The following is a 27,065-nucleotide window of genomic DNA, read 5'->3' on the forward strand; positions in this document are numbered from 1 at the left end:
AAAAAAAAAAGCCTGTTGGAAATCTCGCGATGGAGGGAGGAGGAGGTGAGGCCCGAACTGCTTGGCGCTCCTGTGGCCGTGGGAAGGGATGCGGGTGGGCTGCGGTTTGAGGTCCCTACAGTCGAGCCGGTGGCCAGGTGCGAGCAGCTGTCCTGGTCTCCAGCCTGGCGTTCGGTGCCCAGAGCTCCAGGCCGCCGCGCCGTGCCCGCGCCGGTTTCGGCTATCGTGGGCGGCGGGCGCGTTTCCCGGTGCTAGTTTCTCTCTGCCAGGGACTGTTGTGTGCTCCTTGGGGCAAGCGACGCAGCCGTTTGCACGATCTTAAGGAATAGGGATAGTGGAGGCACACTGATGCATTGAAATCACAGCTCTGCCGCTCTTCATAGCTGTGACTTTGGGGAATTAAGCTCTTTGTCCCTCGGGTTCCTTGTCTGCAAAGTGACGGTGGTAAAGGTAGTGCTTGCCTTCCAGGGCTCCTGTGAGTTTCAGGGAGAACGGTGTCTGGCCCTTAGGAAGCTGTGTTTAAGTGTTTATTAAATTCACATTTTGCACAAAAGGTCCAGTAAGTTGCCACGGTTATACAGCTAGTAAGAGACAGAGTTGCACAGCTTGATGCAGTGGGTCCCACACCTTTTTTTTTTTTTTTTGAGACAAGGCTGTAGTGCAGACTGGAGTGCAATGGTGTGATTTCGGCTCTGCAGCCTCTGCCTCCCGGGTTCAAGCGATTCTCGTACCTCAGTCTCCCAAGCAGCTGGGTCTACAAGCACAGGCCACCACGCCCTCTAACTTTAGTATTTTCAATAGAAACAGGGTTTCACCATAGTGGCTAGGATGGTCTCGAACTCTTGACCTCAAGTGATGTGCCCGTCTAGGTCTCCCAAAGTGCTGGGATTCAGGCGTGAGCCACTGCGGTGCCGGGCTGGTCCCACTTTTAAGCCCTATATTGTGCTGCTTCAGAAAGATCTTGGCAACCGCAAAGATGTCCTCTAAATCTCTTATACTACCTCCCCTCTGCCCCCACCAAGATCATGACCTAGTATTTTATAGGTTTAGATTCATTTGTTGAGGGGTTCCAGCCTTGCTTCTCCCCTACTGCCGTAGGACAGGGACTTAACTAATAAAGTTATTTTTTCCCAGACTTTATTAGGTACTCAATAAATGTTGAAATGGATACATACACTATATAACATTTGACCCTGGCCTGAAAGTCAAGATCTGACTTGGCGCCTGTGGTCCCACCATCCCTGGGGACTGAGGCAGGAGGATCGCTGGAGGCCAGGAGTTCAGTTTACAGTGAACTATAAGCGCACCACTGCACTGCATGCTGGGTGGCAGGAGATTCTGTCTCTAAAACAAAACAGGAGGGACTGACTTTGTCATGGGATGGTTGGTGGTCAGTTAAGCTCTTAATGCTTGGCATAGTTACACTCTGGATGCAGAGTAACACTTCAAGGCCATTTTAAATTTTGAAGCCAGGTCTTATTTCACTTTAGCTTTGCCAATTCAGTGTTTCCTCATTAAAAACGGTGACTTCTGCAACTCATTTGGCTCATTCAGTTGTGAAAAATAGGAAGTGTCTCATGGCATCCTCTGTGGTTTATTTATGCTGTAGTTATTAAACTGGTATGCATACACAAGTGCACAATGAACAGTCCTTAAGAGTTGTGATATTCCAGCATAAGCCCCACTTTAAACATGTGGCTGGTTACTATTCCAGACAGGCTCCTTCCCTCTTCCTGGCCTTTTTCTTTTGGCTTGAATTTGGATAAGAACCCTGGGCACCTTATTATACACCTGTCACTGCCTCTAGCTTCAGCTGATCCAAAACTGCTACTGAAAATTGAAGTTTTCAGCCACTATTGGAAGTCAATAACCAAGCAGGGTCTGGATACCGTAGAAGTTCACCTCATCCTGTGTTTGACTTTCAAGGGTAGACTCCTCCTAAGTGCTCAATGAAAATAGCCAGTGGCCACTGCAGCTGTTCTTTAATAGAAAGACTCCTTGTTCCAAAGAACACCTGATGGAAAGTTCTTGCCATTTATTTATATTGAATAGTCTGGCAGTCTGAACATGTTCTGTTAGAAAGATTTGTAGAAACACTGTTGATTTTAGTTGTGAATATTCAGGGCCTGATTTTCACTGATGAAAGTCAATGCAGGATCTGGCCTGGAGGCACTTTGGGAGCCTGGGGTGACAGGATTGCCTGAGCCCAGGTGTTTGAGACCAGCCTGGGCAGCACAGGAAGACCCTGTCTCTACAAAAAAAAAAAAAAAATTAAAAAATTAGCCGGGTGGGGGGGCCTGTGCCTATGGTAGCAGCTACTTGGGAGGCTGAGGTGGGAGGATTGCTTGAGCCTCAGAGGTCAAGGCCGTGGTGAGCTGTGATTGTGCTACTGCACGTCAGCCTGGATGACAGAGTGAGACCCCCTCTCAAAAAAGAATCAGCTGTTTCTGCTGAATGGAACTAGCAGTGTCGTGCTGTATTGGATGTACGTTGTAACTTCTTCCAAAGCTCTGACAATCGTTATGGATCTTGATGTCCCCATGCAAATGTTTGTGATATGACGCTGAAAGACTTGCAGGCGTAACAAACTTGAGACAGAAAATAGAATTATTTAATTAAGGGACTCATTGCTCATGATGTTGGCTTTTTTAAAAACGCAAGTATTATAGTGACTTTGCTCAAAAGGTCTCATCACAGTGCACCTAGAATAAAATACACGTTTAGCCTGGCATTCAGAGGCCTGCCTTCCTGTTTATCTCTTACTTTGTGCTCAAGAAGGCTTTCCCTGCATTCCACACCTTGGTTCCAAGGCTTGCTGCTTTTGGCTCCAACTCAAACATTCTCTCTGCCAGCACCTTACTGGTCTGGTCCCGTTGTTGGAATCAGTCTTTCCTCCCCCTCTCCTGTAAGCCTGTGGTGTTTTGTTTGTGTTATAGCATTTTTCACAACCTGCCACGTGCCTGCCTCTCCTGTACCCCACCCCTTATCGGCCTAGATGGGAGACTGTGAAGACCAGGAAATGTTTATTATATCCGTTGCTGGTTGAATTGAAAGGTACATATCTACACAGGTGAAATTAAATTTGGGTCATCTGACTTGTGTTTGTTTAATAAACTTGGTGACCAAATGCATAAGCCAAATGTGGTATATCCATACAATGGAATATTATTAAGCCATAAAAAGAAATAAAGAACTGATACAAGCTGCAACATGGATGAACCTTGAAGACATGCTGTGTGAACATAGTCAGTTACAGGAGACCACACACTATACAATTCCGTTCCTCGCTCTGACACCCAGGCTAGAGTGCAGTGGTGTGGTCTTGGCTCCTTGGCTCACTGCAACCTCTGGCTCCCCGGTTCAAGCGATTCTTTTGCCTCAGCCTCCCAAGTAGTTGGGACTACAGGTGTGCACCACCATGCCTGGCTAATTTTTTTGGTATTTTTAGTAGAGACGGTTTCAGAATATTGGCCAGGCTGGTTTCAAACTCCTGACCTCAAGTGATTTGCCCGCCTCGGCCTCCCAAAGTGCTGGGATTACAGGCATGAGTCACTGTGCCTGGCCCCAGAATAGGGGATTCTTCAGACAAAATATAGATTAGTGGTTGCTTAGGGCTGGGGCCTAGAGGGTGGATGGGGGCAGTGATAGCTCAAGGATAAGGGGTTTCCTACTGAGGTAATGAAAATTTTCAAAAATTGACTATAGTGATGGTTACATATCTCTGAATATTAAAAAAAATTAAATTGTATACTTTATGTGGGCAAATTATATGTATATGAATTACATGTCAAAGCTGTTAAAAATTGAGCTCTTCCCTGCAAATGATGGTATTGAGAATAATAATAGCAATGAAGTCATTACTTAGTCTCTCAGGCTTGCGCTAAATGCTTTGTATACGTTATTCACCTGTTCCAAGAATCTTATGTTCCAAGAATCTTAGAATTATTGCAAAATCCTTTTTTTTTTTTTTTTTTTGAGAGAAGGTCTCGCTCTGTCACCCAGGTTGGAGTGCAGTGGTGTGATCTTGGCTCACTGCAACCTCCACCTCCCAGCTCAAGCAGTCCACCCACCTCAGCCTCCCAAGTAGCAGGGACCACAGGTGCGCATCACCAGGCCTGGCTAACATTTGTATTTCTGGTAGAGGTGAGGTTTTGCTATGTTTCCCAGGCTGGTCTTGAACTTCTGAGCTCAGGTGATCCACCTGCCTCAGCCTCCCAAAGTGCTAGTATTACATGCTTCAGCCACCATGCTTGGCCAATTTTGAATTGTGTTTAAACAAATTATTTCTCAGTCTTACTGAGGAGAAAACCATGCCTTAGTAACAACTTACCTTGTATTAAACAACTAATTAAGTTCTGAGACTCCAGAACTTTGTGACGCAAATCCTCTTAACTGCTGTATTGTACAACTGGAACGTCCACAGGATAATTTTTTAGTGAGGGCATGACAGATGAGCCTTGACTTGACTTTTTTTTGATACCAGCTGTCCAGGCTGGAACGTACTGGTATGGTTATGGCTCACTGCAGCCTCACCCTCCTGGGGCCAAGTGATCCTTTTGCTTCAACCTCCCAAAAAGCTGGAACTATAAGTGCATGCCACCACACGTGGCTAATTTATTTTTGGTAGAGTTGGGGTTTTGCTATGTTGCCCAGGCTGATCTTGAACTCCTGGCCTCAAGCAATCCTCCTGCCTCGGACTTCCAAAGTGCTGAGATTAAAGGCATGAGCCACTGTGCCTGGCCAACTTTTCTTAAATAACCAATTGCATGACTACCACTATAGCAAGCAGAGGCATACCTTGTTTTATTGCACTTTGCAGAGAGTGTGCTTTTTTGTTGTTGTTAGAGATAGGATTTTGCTGTTATTGCGTAGGCTGGTCTCAAACTTCTGGGCTCAAGCGATCTTCTGGCCTCAGCCTCCTGAGTAGCTGAGATTACAGGTGTGAACCAACATTCCTCACTCAGTCGTGTGCATTTTACAAATTGAAGGTTTATAGTAGCCCTACATGGAGCAAGTCTGTTGGCACCATTTTTTCAACAGCTTTGTGTTCACTTTTTGTTTGTGTGTTACATTTTGGTAATTCTCGAAATTTTTTTTTTTTTTTTTTTTTTTTGAGATGGAATTTCACTCTTGTTGCCCAGGTTGCCGTACAATGGCGCGATCTCAGCTCACCACAACCTCTGCCTCCTGGGTTCAAGCGATTCTCTTGCCTCAGCCTCCCGAGTAGCTGGGATTACAGGCATATACCACCATGCCTGGCTAATTTTTGTATTAGTAGCAGAGATGGTGTGTCTCCATGTTGGTCAGGCTGGTCTTGAACTCTCAAACTCAGGTGATCCACCCGCCTTGGCCTCCCGAAGTGCTGGGATTACAGGTGTTAGCCACTGTGCCTGGCATTCTTATAGTATTTCAAACTTTTCCACTATTTTTATATCTGTTATGGTGATCTATGATCAGGGATTTTTGATGTTTCTATCATAAGTGTTTTTGGGCTCCACAAACCATGCCCAAATAAGAGTGAACTTAACCGGTAAACGTGGTGTGTGTTCCCACTGCTGCACTGGCCAATCCTCCGTCGCTCTCGTCTCCTTGGGCCTTCCTAGTTCCTGCGACACGACAATATTGAAATTAGGCTGATTAATAACCCTACAGTGGCCTTTAAGTGTTCAAGTGAATGAGTCACACTTCTCCCACTTTAAATAAGAGACCTAGAAATTATTAAGCTTATTGAGGAAGGCATGTGGAAAACAGACAGGCTGAAAATTAAGCTTTTTGCACCAGTTAGCTAAGTTGTGAATGCAAAGAAAACGTTCTTGACGGAGATTAAAAGTGCTACTCCAGTGAACACACAAATGATAGGAAAGTGGAAAAGCCTTATTGCTGATATGGAGAAAGTTTGAGTGGTCTGGATAGAAAATAAAACCGGCCGCAACATATCCTTAAGCCAAAGCCTAATCCAGAGCAAGGCCTTAACTCTCTTCAGTTCTTTAAAGACTTAGAGAAGTGAGAAAGGTACAGAAGAAAAGTTTGAAGCTAGCAGAGGTAGGTTCGTTAAGTTTAAGGAAAGAAGCCATCTCTAGAACATAAAAGTGCAAAGTGAAGCAGCAAGTGCTGATGGAGAAGCTGCAGCAAGTTATCCAGAAGATCTAGCTAAGATTGTTGATGAAGGTTACTACACTAAACAGATTTCCAATATAGATGAAACAGCCTTCTATTGGAAGCTAGAGAGAAAGCAATTCCTAGTTTCAAAACTTCAAAGAATAAGCTTTCTTGTTAGGGGCCAGTGTAGCTGATGACTTTAAGTTGAAGCCAATGCTCATTGGCCATTCTGAAAATTATAGAGCCCTTAAGAATGATGCTAAATCTACTTTGCCTTGCTCTGTAAATGGAACAACAAAGCCTGGTTGACAGCACCTCTCTTTACAGCATGATTTGTTGAATATTTTAAGCCTACTGTTGAGACCTACTGATCAGAAAAAGGATTCCTTTCAAAATATGACTGCTCATTGATAATGCACCTAGTTACTACTCAAGAGCTCTGGTGGAGGTGTACAAGGACATTAATGTTGTTTTCATGCCTGTCAACATAGCATTCATTTTGTAGCCCAGGGATCAAGGGGTAACTTTGACTTTTAGTCTTGTTATTTAAGAAGTACATTTCATGAGGCTAGAGGTGCCATAGGTAGTGATTACACTGATGGATCTGGGCAAAGTCAATTCAAAACCGTAAGGAAAGGATTCACCATTCTAGATGCCATCAATGACGTTAATGATTTTTGAGAGGAGGTCAAAGTATCAACGTTAATAGGGGTTTGGAAGAAGTTGATTTCAACCCTTATGGATGACTTTGAGACTTAAGTGGAGGAAGTAACTGCAGATGTGGTCAAAATAGCAAGAGAATGAGAAGTGGAGCCTGGAGATGAGACTGAATTGCTGTAACCCATGGTAAAATGTCAATGGATGAGGAGTTGCTTTTTATGGATGAGCGAGGGAAGTTGTTTCCTGAGATGGAATCGACACTGGTGAGGATGCTGTAGACATTGTTGAAATGATGACAAATAACTTAGAATTTTTTCTTTTTTTTTGAGATGAAGTCTTACTTTGTCGCCCAGTCTGGAGTGCAGTGTTGTGATCTCAGCTTGCTGCAACCTCTGCCTCTCAGGTTCAAGCAATTCTTCTGCCTCAGCCTCCTGAGTAGCTGAGATTACAGGTGTGCACAACTGCACCCAGCTAATTTTTTGTATTTTTAGTAGAGACAGGGTTTCACTGTGCTGGTCAGGCTGGTCTCAAACTCCTGACCTCATGATTGCCCACTTCGCCTCCCAAAGTGCTGAGATTACAGGTATGAGCCACTGTGCCTGGCCAAGAATTTAGAATATTTTATAAACTCAGTTGATAAAGTAGTAGCAGAGTTTGAGAAGACTGACTCCAACTTTGAAAGAGGTTCTATTGTGGGTAAAATGCTGTCAAACAGCATCACATGCTGCAGAGCAATCCTTAATGAAGGGAAGACTCTATCAATGTGGCAAACTTTATCGTTGACCTATTTTTAAAAATTGCCACAACAACCCCAACCTTCGGCAACCACCACCCTGATCAGTGAACAGCCATTAACATCAAGACCAGATCCTACGCCAGTGAAAAGTTCATGACTCACTGAAGGCTCACATGGTTATTAGCATTTATTAGCAATAAACTGTTTTATAAAAATTAAAAAAAATTTTTTGAAGATAAATCAGACCAAAATGTCAAGCAAGAAAGCATTTTAAAATTAAGGTATGTACATTGTTTTTTAAACAGTGCCATTGCACACTTCATAGACTCCAGCAGTGTAAGCATAACTTTTATTAATAGTGGGAAACCAAAAATATTTGTGTGACTTGCATTACTGCAATACTCACTTTATTGCAGTGGTCTGGAACTGAATATCTCCAAGTTATTCTTGTAATTTCCTCTGTAAAATGCTAAAATTATAACTGAGATTATTAAAGTTTTTGCTTTCTATCAAATGTCATCACCTTCTTAATTTTGTTTACCACCATCACTAGCAAGCACGCCGATCCAGTGGGTATGCTGGTGATTGACCAGCTGCCCTGAGGGTGACTTGCTGCTGTGTGCCAAGTTTCGGAGTTTCTTGGGTTTAAATTTGTACTGCACCAGAATAGATTGCCACAGTTAATGGGTGTGGTGGGAAGAATAACGTCCTCTCCAGGAATGTCCACTTTCTAATTCCTGTACCTGTACAGATGTAATCAATGATCTTGAGATGGGGAGCTATCTTGGATTATTTATGTGGGCCCAATGTTGCCACGAGGGTCCCTATACATCAAGAGGGAGGCAGGCATGTGAGAGAAGGTGATGTCAGGACGGAAGCAGAGATTGAGTGATATGGGGTCAAGAGCCTAGGACTGTGGGCAGCCTCTGGAAATGAAAGAGACAAGGAAACCTCCCTGAGGGCCCCAAGAAGGAAGGTAGCCCTGCCAGCTCATTTCATACTGACCTCCATAACTGTATGATAATAAGTGGTGTTATTTTAAGCCACTAATTTTGTGGCATTTTTTTTACAGCAGTTATAGGAAATTTATAACTGCATTCGACCCTGTTCTAAGTGCTTTACCTCCATCCACTCATTTCATACTCACAATAACCCTGTGACCCCCCACTTTACAGATGAGAAAACTGAGGTTCAGCAGCGATGAGGGATTCAGGGTCACAGCATTAGTGAGGTGGCAGAGCTGGGATCCTAACTTCGGCTGGCTCTCGAGGAGTCCTGCTTTTACTTCCTGTACTGTGCTCCTCATTAATCAATTTCAAAATCAATTTCAAGTCAGTATTAATTTCAAAACCTTGAGATCCCATTTAAATGCATTTTAAAGGACAAATCTCGAGGATGTTTAAGGTGCCATTCATGTCTTTGTAATCAGTGATTGGGGTCTGCATTATTTTATACTTAGAATAGCACTGAAATGATTGTCTTATTTTTTGTTTTTTGGGGGTCTGCTTTAAAAGTCTCTTTATTACTGTGCTTATTTAAGATGTTTGGTAAAACCTGACTTTTGTGCCTTCTATTACTTTAAAATTGTATTAGTGCAACTAGATTATAAATGCCAAACCAAATTTGATGTGGAATCCTTTAATTCTACATGAAATCGGGTAATAATTAGACATCTTTATGCTTATTTGTTTTTGAGACTTTGTTAGTTCAGAACATAAAAATGTGTAGTGCATGATTAAAATTTGTGCTAATGGATATTAAATTAATAAATTACCCGATAAGTTTGAATGCATTGTTTTCTAAGGATGACTCCTAGACACATAAAAAATCAATATGTTGGAAAGAAAAGATTTTAGCCTTCCTGTAGTATTGAATAATGCTCTCCAAAATACCTTAATAGGATTTAGAACTTATTGTGGGATCCTACGCTTGGCATTTAGCTTGTATTCAGCTAAATTATCCTTTAAAAAGCATGAGTTTATTTGTCAATGAGAATTGTAGAAAAAAATACTATCTTGGATTTCAGATTTGGTGCTATGTGTGTCTTTTCTGCTTGCTTTTATCTAGGTGTACCCCTAGAGGCACTTAAAGAAGAAAGCCAGTCAAGACATATTATACCTGCAAGTTTTGAAGCCAACAGTTTGCAGAAAAGCAACTGGGGGTTCTTACTTACTGGACTTGTGGGCGGGACCCTGGTAGCTGTGTATGCTGTAGCCACGCCGTTTATAACGCCAGCCCTTCGAAAAGTCTGTTTGCCGTTTGTACCTGCAACTACAAAGCAGATTGAAAATGTTGTGAAAATGTTGCGATGCAGAAGAGGATCCCTTGTAGACATCGGTAGCGGCGATGGACGCATTGTGAGTTCTGCTAAAACATTTTAAGATTTGGAATCAGAACTTAAAATTTCTGCTTGACATTTAGTAAGGCTTATACAAAGACTTATTAAATCTGACAGCTTGAAAGAGTGCTCATTTCATTTTGTGTTTGTTTGACCAAACTATTAAACTACCGGTGTGTTTGGAATTCATTTTTCCCGGATTTAATTTGTTCTTAAAGGAGGACGTACGCTGTAGACATGCCAGGTGAAAAAGACCCAAATACTTGGGCCAACAGAGGTGGCATAATGAGAAGAAACATGCTAAATCGTGGCGTTTCACTTTTTTACATTTTTCCCCATAGCTGTTTGCTTCCATATTTGTTTGTATTCATCCATGTATAAGTAATAATTCCTGTGGGGTAATGTAGAGTTAAAATAAGGAAGAGCCAGTGAGTAACCTTTGCTAAGCCAAAGATCGGACTTTTTTAGCGAACTTCTCTCACTTGATCCCAGTTGGGCACCTATAAATAAAGACGAAAGGCCACTGACGGGCAAGTGGGTGTCTCAGAGCAGCTTCCTCTGTGGGCGGGGTGGCACCATCCTTAGCTTCATCCCAGTGATGAGCCAAACAGTCTCAGCAGCAGCAGAAAAGTCTGGTCCTATGGAAGCATTTAGTGTAAAGGCCCACAGGGCTCTGTTACCTCTCACCAGCTCCTACACACAGACACTGTGATTTTGTGATTCTGAGCTGGAATAATCAGGATGAGGTTAAAAAGTAAGATTTTTACATTTTGATTTTTTTTTCTTTTAAAATCGTGTTAAGATACACATACCATAATGTTTACCATTGTAACCATGTGCAGGTGTACGGTTCACCGTATGAAGCACATTCACGTTGCTGTGCCACCATCACCACCCCCCATCTCTAGGATACTTTTCATCTTGCAAAACCGAAATTCTGTCCCAATTAAATAATAACTTTCTATTCCCCTCCACCCCTTATCCTCTGGGAGCCACTATTTGTTTTTAAGAAATGTATTAATGGCGAGGCGCGGTGGCTCAGGCCTGTAATCCCAGCACTTTGGGAGGCCGAGGTGGGTGGAACATGTGATCAGGAATTCGAGACCAGCTTAACCAACATGGTGGAAAATACGTGTTGGTCAAGCTGTACTAAAAATACAAATACCTGTCTGTACTAAAAATACAAAAATTAGCTGGGCATTGTGGCAGGTGCCTGTAATCCCAGCTACTCAGGAGGCTGAGGCAGGAGAATTGCTTGAACCTGGGAGGTAGAGGTTGCAGTGAGCTGAGATTGCGCCACTGCACTCCAGCCTGGGTGACAGAGTGAGTCTCTGTCTCAAAAAAAAAAAAAAAAAAGGAAATGTATTAGTCTGTTTTCAAGCTGCTGATACTGAGGCTGAGCAATTTACAAAAGAAAAAGGTTGATTGGTGTTACAGTTCCACGTGGCTGGGGTGGCCTCACAATCACGGTAGAAGGTGAAAGGCAAGGAGGAACAAGTCACGTCTTACATGGATGGTGGCAGACAAGGAGAGAGTGTGTGCAGGGAAACTCTCCCTTATAAAACCATCAGATCTCATGAGACTTATTGACTATCATGAGAATAGCATGGGAAGGACCTGCCCCCATTATTCAGTTACCTCCACCACATCCCTCCCACAACATGTGGGAATTCAAGATGAGATTTGGGTAGGGACACAGAGCCAAACCATATCAAGAAACTGAGGAGAAACTTTTACCGTCCATATTAGAATGCTTTATGTGTTTGAACAATATATTTGTGGTTTTGAGAAAATGTTTTCTTGCAGCACTGTAGTTACCTGGGAACTACCTTAGAGGGGATAGCTGGGTCAAGGGGTGCTCCCTTAAAGAATGAGGCAGGACAGAATGGACAGAGTGAACCCAGGACCGCCCCACATCCCTCCCACTCTCTGGAGGCGGATTCATTTCATTTTACCTTTACCTGTTTCCAGTTTTGAGTGAACAGTCATTAGCTACAAAGGAAATATGTATTCATTGCAGATTTTTCATTGACAGGTTATTTTTATTGCATATAGTCCCTTGTTCACAAAACCGTCTTCCCAGATATGTTCATTTCCCTCCTGCTGTGCTAGCCCACTGATGGAGAGATGCAGCGGATTTTCAGCAATGTTTTGTTCGACCTCCCCTGGGGTTGGCTCACCTAGATCAATTATGGAGGTTTTCAAAGTGAACCTGAATGTCTATTTTGATACTTCAGGTGAAATCTTCAGCCAATCAAGAAAACTGAGTTACATGGGTTGACTATTACCTTGTCCACAAAGCTTTATCACTTTAGAGATATATCTTTCAATGATGTCTTATTCACAGGAGACACTTTTTGATGGGATGTTTAAACCATCGATAGGAAATACATTGTTTGACCTTGTACGTTCATTTTTTCTTCTAATTTTGAATAAATCTTGCCTCTCTCCACAGGTCATAGCGGCTGCAAAGGAAGGGTTCACAGCAGTTGGTTATGAATTAAATCCATGGCTAGTTTGGTACTCCAGATACCGCGCTTGGCGAGAAGGTGTGCATGGTTCTGCCAAATTTTATATTTCGGATTTGTGGAAGGTATGTAAGGCAGAGAACAGCGCTAGAGAAATCCAATGGAAAATTGTGTTATTCAAAATTAGTATGACTGAAAACTGAAAAATGTTAAAAAGAATTAAAATCCAAATGAATATCCTGGCATAATGAAACGTGTAAAATTGATAAATTTTACCAATAGTCTACTTTAGAGAGACGCTTAAAGTTTTTATATGATAGGTCTTGTGAATTTCAAGAATTTATTTACAAAATTAAAGTGTTCTCATTTCTGTTTCTTACAAAATAATGAGATTTTTCATCTTATTTGGAAATCCTATAAATTATTATTGATGTTAGACTTTCTGTTTGTGTGCCTGTGTGTGTGTGTGTGTGTGTGTGTGTGTGTGTGCATGTTTGTGTATTTAGAGAGATACGGAGATGGGTGTTAGAGAATTCTGCTGTCATGGTTATTTCTTATCCTCGTAAAGTATAAGCTCCAAATTTATCTGTACTCTAAAAATGCCCTGTAATTTTGCTTTAGGATTGTTCCATGAAATGCTTTTTCTTAAATAAGAATTTTCCATTGTAATATTGTCATCAGTAGCTTACAGAAATTCACTTGAGTTTTGCTTGCATTGTTTTCTTATACCATATGTGCATAAACGATCTCTCTATAGAGTAAATAAGACTTTTATTGGGCAATAAGAATTTTAACTGGCAAAGCACATTTCCCCCCAGTTTTTCAACTAAAGAGCATTTTATTGCACTTTTTTTACATAGTATTTTAGAGATGAGGAGGGGGACTCGAATTTTCAGGATGGTTCAAGAAAAAAACAGATGGTTGTGAAGTCTCTTGCGTTCTGGTGAAGCTGGTTTGGCGTAGAGTGGACTGGTGCGTGTGGCTCTGGTGCCACTGGCTTAGCCACGAGCTGGTCACAGTGGGGTCATTAGCCATCTGACACATGACCACTGGGGCGCACCCTGCATGGAGTTGCCATGAGGATGAGATGGGATGACTTACAGGGAAGCATTTGGAAACCAATGGATTGAATTAAAATGAATGAAAGCATGAACATGTTCTTTCCTTGTGAAATCGTAGGGAGGGCCACCCTTTTTAGGAGTTTGTCAAAACCCACCGTTTCATACAGTGGAAAACTGCTACCCATTTCTGTGACACAAGTTAAGCTTAACGTTTGTTTTTTTTACACTTAATCTACCGATTGCTTTCCCCCCTTGTTTAGGTTACTTTTTCGCAGCACTTGAACGTTGTTATTTTCGGTGTGCCTCAGATGGTGAGTACGCACTTCCCTGCTCTCTGTTTGGGGTTAGGGGATGTTGAAGGCCCTTCAGCCGCACTGCCATCACTCACCCGTGTGCGGTGATGGCCTCCCGGATGTCTTAGGGAATACTGGATTTCAGTTCATTGAGTGAATAAAATATCAGAGTCTTAGAGGTTTAATCATACAAAATTCAGTCACATTTTTAAACTTTGGCTTTAGATGAAATTCTCAGTGCCTTAAAAATTCCAATTTGGAAGCTGCTTTATGAGGTTCCAGTGTCTAATGCAGCTTGCAGTTTTCACAGCCGCTCACTTCCACTTGGCTGAAATCGCCCGGGAAAGTTAATGGGATGTTCCCTCTGAATTGATCATTCCTCCCATTTGGCAGGAAGATCATTTTCTGGGTGGATGAGCATTGAGTAGTTTCAGTTTACCTCAGTTTACTGATTTGCCAAAGAATGGCGTATTGAACTTTGGTTATGAACTTTCAAAAGTGAAAATGCTGCAGTATTGTACTGGAAATGGCCCTCCTTAGCCTTTGGAAGGATGGTCATGGTGGGAAGCTTTTACTGTAATTGCTGCTGCACAGACCATGGAAAGAAATCCCTTTTCCCTTTTCAAAGTCTATCATTTTAGCTATAATAAAATAGGCAGAATGGGATTTTTGCTAAAATGCTGCAATACAGCTGATATAGTTTTAATTTTTTTAAAAGGCAATTTACTTTTTTGTTATTTTGTTTTTTTATTAATACCTGAATTTTTGTATAAGATATTTCAGTGCTTGAGAAATTTATTTCTACCACTAAGACCTTCGCTGCCATGCCATATTCTTTAATTTTAAAAGATAATTTAGAAATGCTTTTGTAAAAAAAATTTTTTTTTTTTTTTTGAGACAGGGTCTTGCTCTTGCGGAGGCCAGAGTGCAGTGACATGATCTCGGCTCACTGCAACCTCTGCCTCCTGGGTTCAAGCAGTTCTCCTGCCTCAGCCTCCTGAGTAGCTGGGAGTACAGGTATGTGCTACCATGCCCAGCTAATTTTTATATTTTTAGTAGAGATGGGGCTTCCTCATGTTGGCTAGGCTGATCTCGAACTCCTGACCTCAAGCGATTTGCTGGCTTTGGCCTCCCAAAATGCGAGGATTACAGGTGTGCGCCACTGTGCCCGGCCTTGTAAAATATTCTTGAAAGTGACAGTATCCTGTACATTTATAATTCTCATTAGGCCTAAAATTAAGACCAAACTTTGGTATCCACCCTTTTCTTATAACAGTGAAATGAGGTAGACGGGCACACTCCCTGGTTATTTTTTTTTTTTATTTTTTAATGTTTATTTTATTTTAATTTTTATTTTAATAATTTATTTAACTTTAGGTGCATACTATATCTAGCATTTCTCCCCATGTTATCCCTCCCCACCTTCCCCTCTCTCCCCACTTCCCTCTGTCTCTCCTCTGCCACCCCATACTGCCCCCAGTATGTGATGCTCCCTCCCTGGTTATTTTTAAAAAACTAATTGGGATCATAGATTGATATGTAATTTTGATGGTGATTTACTACCTGTGATGTTTGGGCTTTCCTTCTAAAATGGAATAGTTGGCTTTTTGGAGACAAGTAACTTTAATTTGAATCCGTGCTTTATAAAAATAGAAAGTTAGCATGTAGTGGAAATTCCATGCTGTGTGAGAGGCAGGTTGATGAAACCAGGGTTACTTGTCCCAGCAGGGGGCAGCAGTGGCCTTCAGTAGTCATCGTCACGTCAGGACTGTGGAGCCAGCCCTGGGTGCTTCTTACCTTGTTTGGAGCAGGCTCACTCACTTTTTGGAGCTGTTCCGTCAGGGGAAATCAGAGTCTTCTTATTTATGGATGCTTTTGCGATTAATGTCCATTCTTCTGTATGAGAGAAATCTGAAATAAGGAACATGTAGCATTTCACCATTCCCAAGGAAAAAGGGAGCAGCTGAAAGACACAAAGTGTCCATGTTCCCTGTAATGACAGAGATGTGGCCAGCTTGCAGTTTCCACGCTGGTGGGTCGGCCAGGGGTGCAGAGGCCGGAGTGGCTTCTGTTTATTTGGAAGGCTGGGTTTTGTGCGTGGAGGCCTCCACTTCAGCCTTCATCAAGCTGTGTCTCAGTAGAGGCCATGAGGGGAGGGAGAGTGTGCTGTGCCAGTTGACCATGCCAGCCGTGGCTGGGTGACTCCACAAAGCCAGCGTGCCATGAGATGTTGCTGTGGCAGCTGATGCCCAGGAAGATACTCAGAGAGCCAGGGAGCCTTGGGGAGGTCCAGAGCCGGAATTCCTGGGACTATAAACCCTTACCCCTGCTTCTCATGCCAGACTGATGATCCCTAACAGCTCTGTGCAGTAGTGGCTCAACATCAGAGGTGCCCAGCAGTTCCGCACAAGTCTGTATCTAATGGAAAAGGGGCAGGAATCCCATTTGGAACTGGTCAAGCCAGCCCAGGGGTGGTAAATATCCACGTTTAACATGAGCTTATGTACTGAGAGCATCTTTTCAAAGTGCAGAGCAGATCAACCTTGTTCTTGTATAAAACCCTTCTGTGACTTCTTGCTGTTTTTAGGAATAAGGCCCAAACACTCAGTGTGGCCCTCAGGCTGGTGTGCAGTGACCCCCGTGCCCCTCCAGCCTCCCCTGGGCCATGCTGCCTTCAGCTGTCTACACCAGCCCTCCGTCCTCTCGTCCCCCTGCACCTCGCCGTTGTGGCTCTTCCCAGGGCCTGGGGCTGTGTCCTTCCCTCTGACTGTGGTCCCCTTGGTTCTGGGCTCTACTGGTGAACAGCACTGACCACTCATGGGCCAGCTGGCTTTTCCTCTGGGCGGCAGTCCTTGATGCCTGATGAGGACAGCTCCAGCGGCCCGCGTTGCACTCATATAGTACCTTGGTGCCCTGTCCTTAGACGGGCTATTGTGCATTTCTTGGCCTGAAGTCTTCGACAGTGCTTGCTGTGTGCACTACACCATCAGCTCAGGGGCAGGGCCCAGGCCTGTCCCCTTTCAGCTGGCCCAGGCCTCCAGCACTGCAGGACTAGCACAGGTATCACTCAGTGAACGGTTGTAGAATGAATGAATGTAGTCTAAGTAAAACCGTTACTTATGCTTTTCCCAGAATGCTATCTACTTTCATAACTTCGAAGAATGGCTAATTTAATTTTAGTTACAAATTCTGTGATGATTTCTTTTCTTTTTTTTGAGACAGTTTCGCGTTATTGCCCAGGCTACAGTGCAGTGGCACGTGATCTTGGCCCACTGCAGCCTCAGCCTCCTGGGCTCAAGTGATCGCCTGTCTGAGCCTCCCTGGTAGCTGGGAATACAGGCATGTGTGTGCCACCGTATCTGGCTGATCGTTTAATTTTTTGTACAGGCAGAATCTCACTCTGTTGCCCACGCTGGTCTCGAACTCCTGGGCTCAAGCAATCCTGCTGCAGACTCCCAAAGTGTTGGGATTACAGGCGGGAAGCACTATGCTTGACTGTCATGAATTGACAAACAAAAATATTATCATCATGTTGTAGTAAGGAAAAATAATTCACGGCTGAATCACTTTTTCTTCCTTTCTTCATTCATTTGACAAGTGTGGGCACTATAGCAAGCCCTGTTCTAATCGCTTGGAATACTTCAGTGAGTACCAGAGAAAACACCCCTGCCCCGGGTGCTGATATGCTAGTGAGGAGAGAAGATACTGTGTGAGACACCTGCGGACAACGCATCATACAGCAGAATCAAAAGTGCTGTGGAGCAAAGCAAAGCAAGGCGGGGTGGGGCAGGGACAGGATCCCTACAAAGGTGACCTTCGAGGGTAGGGAGGGGGCGTGCAGAGAAGAGTGCCCTGGGCAGGGTGGGGGCAGTGCGGCAAGCAGGCAGGTGTGGCATGAGTGTGTGTGGGGAGGTCAGAGAGGAAGCAGGATGGGAAGGACCCCAGCCCTTGGAAGGGCAGGAGCCTTGAGTGAGCAGAGAGGAATGCAGGGCTGACTGGGCTTGAGAAGGGTCACAGGCTTCCATGTGGAGGTGGGCGTGGGTACAAGCTGGGAGGCAGGTTATAAGTTCTTGTAGGTGTCCAGGCCATGGAGTAGCTGGTGAGAAGCGTCAGATTCTGCGTGCATTTGAAGACAGAATCCACAGGATTAGCTGGCAGCTCTAATGTGGGGGAGAGAGATGGAGGCGGGGTCACGGGCAGCCCCAGGGTGCAGGTCCGAGCTACTGGAAGTTTGGAGTGGCATTGGGAAGTGGAAGCTTGTGTCTAGCACCTTCGACCACTGGGCCGTCCTGCCACACACTCAGGGTTGCCTTGAGCTACGCTGGGGAAGGTGCAGGCGGAGCTGGCTGGGAAAGTCAGCATGGGCATGTGAAGTGTGGGTGTGCATGAAGTCAGGCTGGCAGTGGTGGGTGAGAAGGAGTCTGCGGTTCAGGCCAGAGGGCGGGCTGGAGATGTAGGTCTGTTGGGCATCAGTGCATAGAGTGAGGAGCATGAGGGTGAACAGTCGAAGGCCTGAGCTCTGGACCCTGGCATTAGACGTCTGGGAAATGAGGGGCAACCAGTGGGACTCAGAGAAGGGAACCTGGGGAGGAGGAAGTGCCAGGAGTGGGTTGCCCTGGCAGCCCAGTGTAGCTGGTTCCTGGGAGGCGGGGGTTGTGTGTGGCAGGGCTGGGTTATCTTATGCCTTTGAGCTGTTTTCTACCTGTGTTTAAAGTTTCGAAGACGTAATTAGAATAGGATGAATTCATGTCACTTTGAACCTATAATTGTATGAATAGTTTTGAATTCCATTAGGCAGACATGACACATCACGGCTTCTCTTTGTGTATGATATCAAGGACCAGATTTGTTGCATATTTATGTGTAATTTAGTCAGTTAATTTCTTATGATGGAAATAGTGCCTTTCATTTTAAGGTTTATCTTGACTTAGCATATGACAATCATTTGGAAATAAAAGAAACTGTAAAAGAGAAAAGAATAATAGCATCATGAATAAGTTTATAATTATCCTTTTTATGAACAAAATTACCATAAGAAATCTCTGATATTTTGGAAAAACGCATATTGTTTCATTCTTTGCTTATTTAATTTTTTCCCTCAAGGAACAAAACTTTTTTTTTTTTTTTTAACTCTATTCTGGCTGTTAAAAGAATAGAAATCCCTCCATCCTTAATAGAATTTATTCTGTGTTATCTTGGCATTGATTCTAATGAAGAATTAGAATTTTGGTTAATTCCAGCTATAGGTCATGTAGCAGAGATTTTCTAAGCACTTTTATAAGATATAGGTCAGGAATAAAACCATCATAGCTCTATCAATTTCATCTTGCTTTAACCTGTTGCTTTTTAGAGGAGTAATTTTTGCTTAGGTCTTGGTTTCTAAATATCATCTCTCACTAAGAGGAACCAGGAATCTTTGAGGAAATGGCTGAATGAGGGCTGGGGAAGGGAAGGTAGAAAGCCAGGAACATTTTGTTGAGCCAGAATGTAAGGAAGTGCTCACAGTATTTGATGGCAGCATGTCCAAAGGACAGAGAAGCCAGAGGCAGGAGCCTCCCAGCGGCCAAATTCAGACAGTTTGAGCATTTGAATACACAAGAACAGTAATGGATTATAACCCATCAAATGAAATAAGAATACAGGTGTTTGTCCTTACAACAGATCGGTAGACAAGGAGAGAGAGAGAGGGAGAGCCGGTGAAGGGAAAGCCCTTCCTTATGGTAGAGTGCTGACTCTACATGTAGAAGAAAGGACAGAATTAGCAGATTGATGCAGGCCAGAATTGTCCATGAGTGCTACTTGGGACTGTCCGTTGAGTAACAGGATGTTTACATCATCTCAAAGCATCTCTTCATGAATGTGTATAAACTACTTATTATATAAGGAAAAACAGCAACTGCACAGTGGAGACACTGGATCCCACCTTCACTGCATGGTTAATCCCATCATCAAGAGCAGAAGGGCTTCCTACATGTCTGTGGAGCCCTGGTAAGTTACAGCCTCACAGGTGGAGTGTTGCCAAAGACCACACGCTGCACCATGCATGAGCATGCATCATAGGACCCACGCCAGGGCCACTCCGTACGGTAACTGAAGAATGTTATTGTCACGAAAACCAAAGAAGGATTGAGGAACTGTTTTCCATCTAAGGAGACCAAAGAAATGTTATGGCTAAATGCAAAAGTGATTCTGGATTGGACCCTGCCCCCGGGAAATGTTATACAGACCATTACTGGAACAATGACAGAATTGCAGTGTGATTGGAATTATTATATTGGAATACAATGTTAAATTTTCTGAATATAACTGTGCTGGGATTATGTATGAACATATTTTTCTTAGAAAATACACATTGAAGTATTAAGGGGGAAAAGGAGCATATCATATGCAACCTTTTCTCCAATGGTTTAGGGGAAAAATGTTCAAAGAAACAGGAAGAGAACAAATGTGACAAAATGTTGAAAATTGGTAAGCCGATAGGCCAGGTGCAGTGGCTCATGCCTGTAACCCCAACGCTTTGAGAGGCTGAGGAGGGCAGATGGCTTGAACTCATGCGTTCGGGACCAGCCCAGGCAATATGGCAGAACCCCATCTCTACAAAATTAGGAGGTTGAGGTGGGAAGATGGTTTGAATCCAGGAGGCGGAGGTTGCATTGAGCCAGGATTGCACCAGTGCACTCCAGCCTGGCCTATAGACCTTGTCTCAAAGGAGGTCTTTGTTCTATTATTGCAACTTTTCTGGAAGTTTGAAATTATCCCAAAATAACAAGTTAAAAGAAGAAAGTAGAAAAAAAGGTATTTTTAGGAAGTGAAGGTGGTGAAGGTAGTAATATATTTTTAGGATCTGCAGATCCATTTTTAAGTAGTTGTTAATTTGTTGATGTAATTAAAATATCAATACTTTTAGCAAATAATAAAAACTCTATTGGTAGATTGATAATAAAATGATACAACTGTGATATAAGTTATACTATCAAATTCATTATCAGTATGTTATGGATACATTTTTAAGAATTATGAAATATTTCATGATACTTCCGGTTGGTGGAATTGTGTATATTTTTTCATGGTCGAACTATACCACACTTCGTTGACTGTAAATGTTGATTTTAGAATGCACTGTTGCTATTGAGAAACAGAAAAAAATTGCCAATTATAATTCTAAGACAACGTCAGTTGTGTAATGTGTCCTGATTTCAGAGACGCTAAAAATGTGGAAAAATGTAGTCGGGTGCTGTGGCTCACACCTGTAATCCCAGCACTCTGGAAGGCTGATGTGGGCAGATTGCTTGTGTTCAGGAGTTTGAGACCAGCCTGGCCAACACAGCAAGACCCCCCATCTCTTTTAAAAAAAGGTGGAAAAAAATAATGTCTTAAATATCTAAGTATATTGAAGCGTTGAAGTAAGTTATTTAAAACTGCTTCTTATTATAATTACTGCCACATTCTGATTTTATTCAGAAAACTATAAATCTATGATAGACATCTGCCAAAAATGACACATTTTATAATTAATACTAGAAGATGTTCTTACAGCTGCTGCCAGTGTATCTTCTGTATTTTAGTGGCTTGTTTGTTCATGTGTGTGTGTCCCAGAGTGCTCTTTTTTCACAAGTAGTAATTTTTGCTCAGGTATTTTCAGGGATTCTTAAATACAGAAGAACCTTTTGGGATCATTTCCTCAGACTCACTGCCCCCTACAATAATAGCTGTTAATCTCCACAGATGCTGCAGCTGGAGAAGAAACTTGAACTTGAACTTCAGGATGATGCAAGAGTCATTGCTTGCCGGTTCCCTTTCCCACACTGGACCCCGGACCACGTCACTGGGGAGGGGATAGACACGGTGTGGGTGTATGACGTGAGCACTTTTAGAGGCCGTGAAAAGAGGCCCTGAACATCGATGCCCTTCCAGCCGGCCATTCGGGCATAAACTTTACTGAGAGTGCTTTTCTGAAACGTTGGTCATCTTCCCTGATCTGATAGAGACTTACAGCTGTGTCTTTAGCAAAGGAGCACAATTGTCTTTGGTTTGGAATGGGAAATTACTATTAGTTTCCGTAACTTTTGGAGAAAACAAACAGAAGGCAAACAGGTAGATTTAAAATCCGCTTTTGATGCCTTCTTTTTTCTTAAAAAATGTATTTACTGGCTTTTCATGGACCTGGATGCAGAAAATTTGAGTAAGTGATGGTCATGCTTATGGGTAGAAAAGATATCAACCGCTCTTCACATTATAAACGATGTGGCTTAGTGCCACCATAAGGAGAAATGATTTTTAAAGACAGTATATTATTACCAAACGTTTGCAGTGTCCTATAACTTTGTTCATACTTAAGTTTTATCTCTTTCCTTTTTGTACTTCAAAATTAATTTTCTAAAGGATTCAGAGAGGTGTTTATATTTTATAACATTTATTAGAAATAATTTGTTCTACCACCAGATTACTGTATTTTAGTTTATCTAAGATGTATATGTGTACATGTATGTGTAAATGTAAGCCTGACCTGAATTCAGATTCCTGTTTTGTCATCGGCAAGAGGCCCTCGACCTGTGACTTACTGCCTCTGAGCCTTGGCTTCCTGTGTGTCCCTGCCACTGGGATAATGGTACTCGTAACAGTGGATGGGGGCCCAGTTTGTGAAACTCATGGCACCTAGTCTTGGTCCATAAATTGTGTTTGTTATTTTAGACACTGAGAAAAAGCTTATTCACAGAAGCTTTTTCTGGTAGTCACTTTTTTATTTCTGTTTTTTTTTTTTTTTTTTTTTTTTTTTGAGACGGAGTTTCACTCTTGTTACCCAGGCTGGAGTGCAATGGCGCGATCTCGGCTCACCGCAACCTCCGCCTCCTGGGTTCAGGCAATTCTCCTGCCTCAGCCTCCTGAGTAGCTGGGATTACAGGCACGCGCCATCATGCCCAGCCAATTTTTTGTAGTTTTTTTTTTTTTTAGTAGAGACGGGGTTTCACCATGTTGACCAGGATGGTCTCGATCTCTTGACCTCGTGATCCACCCGCCTCGGCCTCCCAAAGTGCTAGGATTACAGGCGTGAGCCACCACGCCCGGCCACTTTTTTATTTCTTGAGAGCTCCCACTTATTTAATATTTCTCATTTGGGAGAAGAGACTTGACTGATTTAGATAAAAGAGGAATTAACGAAAACCTTTGAACATGAGTGGACAAGCTTCATATATCTGTAAAGTGAATATTGAGTGGTAATTTGAATAATTCATGCTTATCACAGAAAAGAATTGAACTCCCAGTCATACACCTGTAACCAAAATATCAAACTGTCTTAATGGAGATGTAATGAAGTAAGATGATTGCATCTTTAAACTTATAAAAATATGGTCGGTTGGATAATTTTCATTTAAAGAGAACCATCTGGGGACACATTCATTCATTCATTCAACAAATAGGTGTTCAGTATCTAGTGTGGAAGAAGCTCTGCGATTCTGCAGTGAATAGACACACAAAACCCCTGACCTCATTGAATTCCTATTCTGGAAAGGAGAGACAAACAGATAAGCAAGTGACTCTTAGTGTGTGCAGAGTTCTCTTTAAGAAATAAACAGTGTGATGGTGTAGAGAGCACCTGTGTGAGTCTGAGATGAGGGGCTGGGATGTTGTGGACTTTAGCCAGGTTTTTGGCAGCTACTGTCTATCCCCTTAACACTAGCTCCAGTCTCCTTATGAAGAATGAGTTCTTTCTGTGGTGGTGGCTTTGGTGGGAGGGCAGCTCTTGCTCTGTGCCTCTCAGTTGCCTTCCATTGTTGCTAGTCCTGTAATTGGCTTGGGCACACTCAGAGGGGGATCCATGGTAGCTCCTTGCCATGAAGATATGAGTAGAGGAGGGTTCTGTGGAGCCGTGGAGGTGTTTAACAATTTCTAGAAGTGTTCCTGGTGGATTTATAGAGGCATTGATATGATTTGGCTGTGTTCCCACCCAAATCTCATCTTGAATTCTCATGTGTTGTGGGAAGTATCTGGTGGGAGGTAATTGAATCTTGGGGGCAGGTCTTTCTTGTGCTGTTCTTGTAAGTCTCATGAGATCTGATGGTTATTTTAAGGGGGAGTTTTCCTGCAGAAACTCTTTTTGCCTGCCACCATCCACATAAGATATTCCAGCCACGTGGAACTGTAAGTCCAGTTAAACCTTTTTCTTTTGTAAATTGCCCAGTCTCTTTACCAGCAGTGTGAAAATGGACTAATACAGTAAATGGTACCAGGAGTGGTATGTTGCTGAAAAGATACTAAAAAATGTGGAAGCAACTTTGGAACTAGATAACAGGCAGAGGTTGAAACAGTTTGAGGGCTCAGAAGAAGACAGGAAAGTGTGGGAAAGTTTGGAACTTCCTTGAGGCTTGTTGAATGGTTTTGACCAAAAGCCTGATAGTGATATGGACAATAAGGTCCAGGCTGAGGTGGTATCAGATGGAGATGAGAAACTTCTTGGGAACTGGTGCAAAGGTGACTCTTGTTATGTTTTAGCAAAGAGACTGGTGACATTTTGCCCCTGCCCTAGAGATTTGTGGAACTTTGAGCTGAGAAAGATGATTTAGGATATCTGGCAGAAGAAATTAAGTAGCAAAGCATTCACGAGGTGACCTGGGTGCTGTTAAAGGTACTCAGTTTTGTAAGGGAAGCAGAGCGTAAAAGTTTAGAAAGTTTGCAGTCTGACAATGTAATAGAAAAGAAAAACACATTTTCTGAGGGGAAATTGAAGCTGGCTGCATAAATTAGCATAAGTAAGGAGGAGCTGAATGTTCATCCCCAAGACAATGGGGAATATGTCTCCAGGGCATGTCAGAGGTTTTCATGGCAGCCCCTCCCATCACAGGCCTGGAGGCATAGGAGAAAATGGTTTCGTGGTCCAGGCCCAGGGTCCTGGTGCTATGTGTAGTCTAGGGACTTGGTACCCTGCATCCCAGTTGCTCCAGCTGTGACTAACAGGGGACAAGGTACAGCTCAGGCTGATGCTTCAGAGGGTAGAAACCCCAAGCCTTGGCAACTTCCACGTGGTGTTGACCCTGGGGGTGCACAGAAGTCAAGAATTGAGGTTTAGGAACCTTTGCCTAGATTTCAGAAGATGTATGGAGATGCCTGAAGGCCCAGGCAAAATTTTGTTTCAGGGGTGGGTCCTCATGGAGAACCTCTGCTAGGGCAGTGTGGAAGGGAAATATGGGATCGGAGCCCCCCCACAGAGTCCTTAACTGGGGCACCACCTAGAGGAGCTGTGAGAACAGGGCCAACCCCAGAATGGTAGATCCACTGACAGGCTGCACTGTGTACCTGGAAAAGCCACAGACACTCAACACGAGCCCGTGAAAACAGCCAGGAGGCAGGCTATACCTTGCAAAGCCACAGGGATGGAGCTGCCCAAGACCATGGGAACCCACTTTTGCATTAGCATGACTGGGATGTGAGACATGAAGTCAAAGGAAATCATTTTGGAGTTTTAAGAGTTGACTGCCCTGCTGGATTTTGGACTTGCATGGGGCCTGTGGCCCCTTTATTTTGGCCAATTTCTCCCATTTGGAATGGCTGTATTTATCCAATTTCTGTACCCCCATTGTATCTAGGAAGTAACTAACTTGCTTTTGATTTTACAGGCTCATACGTAGAAGGGACTTGCATTGTCTTGGATGAGACTTTGGACTGTGGACTTTTGAGTTAATGCTGAAATGAATTAAGACTTTGGCTGCATAGTATTCCATGGTGTGTATGTGCCACATTTTCCCTGTCCAGTCTATCATTGATGGGCGTTTGAGTTGGTTCCAGGTCTTTGCTATTGTAAATAGTGCTGCAATGAACATTCGTGTGCATGTGTCCTTATAGTAGAACGATTTATGATCCTTTGGATATATACCCAGTAATGGGATTGCTGGTTCAAATGGAATTTCTATTTGTAGGTCCTTAAGGAATCGCCACACTGTCTTCCACAGTGGTTGAACTAATTTACACTCTGCCTGTTCTCACTCATAGGCAGGTGTTGAACAATAAGAACACATGGACACAGGGAGGGGAGCACTACACACTGGGGTCTGTTGGGGGAAAATAGGGGAGGGACAGTGGGGGGTGGGGAGTTGGGGAGAGACAGCATGGGGAGAAATGCCAGATATAGGTGAAGGGGAGGAAGGCAGCAAATCACACTGGTATGTGTGTACCTATGCAACAATCTTGCATGTTCTTCACATGTACCCCAAAACCTAAAATGCAATTTAAAAAAAAAAGACTTCGGAGGACTGTTGGGAAGGCATGATTGCTTTTTAAATGTGAGGACATGAGATTTGGGAGGGGCTGGGGTGGTTTGGCTGTGTCCCCACCCAGATCTCAGCTTGAATTCTCACATGTTGAGGGAGGGACCCAGCTGGAAGTAATTGAATCACGGGGGCAGGTCTTTCCCATGCTGTTCCTATGATAGTAAGTCTCATGAGATCTGATAGTTAGGATAAGGGGGAGTTTCCTGCACAAGCTCTCTCTCTTTGTCTGCTGCCATCCATGTAAAATGTGACTTGCTCCTCCTTGCCTTCTGCCATGATTGTGAGGCTTCCCCAGCCATATGGAACTGTAAGTCCAATTAAACCTCTTTCTTTTATAAATTGCCCAGTCTCAGGTATATCTTTATCAGCAGCATGAAAACGGACTAACACAGGCATCAAGGTATGTGCAGAGTTACTAATAACTTAGCATTTTTGGAGTGTCTCCCTTACTTTCACAAGAATTAGATGATGCTTGTCTCGCAGCCTCAAGTGGACTGTTTCATAGAAGTGTTGTGATTCCTGGAGTCTGCAGGATCTTTAATTGCTCTTTGAAATTGCGGCTTGTTAAGTAAACTGTACAACAGGGATTTTCCTGCAGAGGTTAGTGTGGCTTCTGTAACTGGCTGATTTGAATTTTTATTAGTTATTAGGTTAAGGACATTGATCAAATTTGTACATGACCCAAATCAGGAAATGAGAGCTACTATGTTGACTGTCAACAATAGGATTTATAAATGCAGGCACAGATGGGAATCAGGGGCCAATGCTAACTCAATAAAATTGAAAATAAAAGAAGTATAGTTTAGGGGTGATGTAGCCTAACAGGACCTGTGATAAACAGAAATGGGGCTTTCCATCAACACTTGGGCTGATGACTTAAGCAAACTCCCATCTGAATGCATCTTCCTCTAAAAGCATGGCCCCCAGGATTGTAACCCTGTGTTCCCCAGGTGTCTTAGGTGGACTCCTCAGACCCTCGGTCAGTTCTGGTGTTCAGAATCCCTCAGATGCTTAGCTCCATTAAGTGCACATGACATCAAGTTTAAAAGAGTTAAGAAATGAGACTTCCTTCCAGATAAATGACGTTCACCATTGCTGGGAGATAGTATACACCGTGACAGGTTACAGCTCAACAGAATAGAAGAAA

General features: G+C 43.1%; 1 protein-coding gene and 1 long non-coding RNA gene across 3 annotated transcripts; one reads left to right on the plus strand and one right to left on the minus strand.

Annotated features, from left to right (window-relative positions):
• Nucleotides 1-22,088, plus strand: ATPSCKMT (ATP synthase c subunit lysine N-methyltransferase). Of its 2 annotated transcripts, none has more exons than XM_032279105.1 (5): nt 1-45; nt 9,563-9,852; nt 12,289-12,426; nt 13,623-13,673; nt 21,381-22,088. In XM_032279105.1, the coding sequence occupies exons 1-5, from the start codon at nt 30-32 to the stop codon at nt 21,549-21,551; spliced, it is 666 nt and encodes a 221-aa protein (XP_032134996.1). In that variant the 5' UTR covers nt 1-29; the 3' UTR covers nt 21,552-22,088. The 2 variants fall into 2 exon arrangements, with proteins under 2 accessions (XP_032134996.1, XP_032134997.1); XM_032279106.1 differs by having other exon boundaries at nt 12,289-12,382; nt 21,381-21,406.
• Nucleotides 21,780-23,819, minus strand: LOC116552379. Its single transcript, XR_004269355.1, has 2 exons — nt 22,726-23,819; nt 21,780-22,390 (listed from the first exon to the last, which is right to left on the minus strand). It is a non-coding gene; the product is annotated as an uncharacterized LOC116552379 (long non-coding RNA).
• Between the last annotated feature and the right edge of the window lie 3,246 nt (nt 23,820-27,065).

This window comes from Sapajus apella, unplaced genomic scaffold, assembly GCF_009761245.1.
Source record: "Sapajus apella isolate SASKATOON/1434 unplaced genomic scaffold, GSC_monkey_1.0 scaffold11, whole genome shotgun sequence".
Taxonomy (NCBI): domain Eukaryota; kingdom Metazoa; phylum Chordata; class Mammalia; order Primates; family Cebidae; genus Sapajus; species Sapajus apella.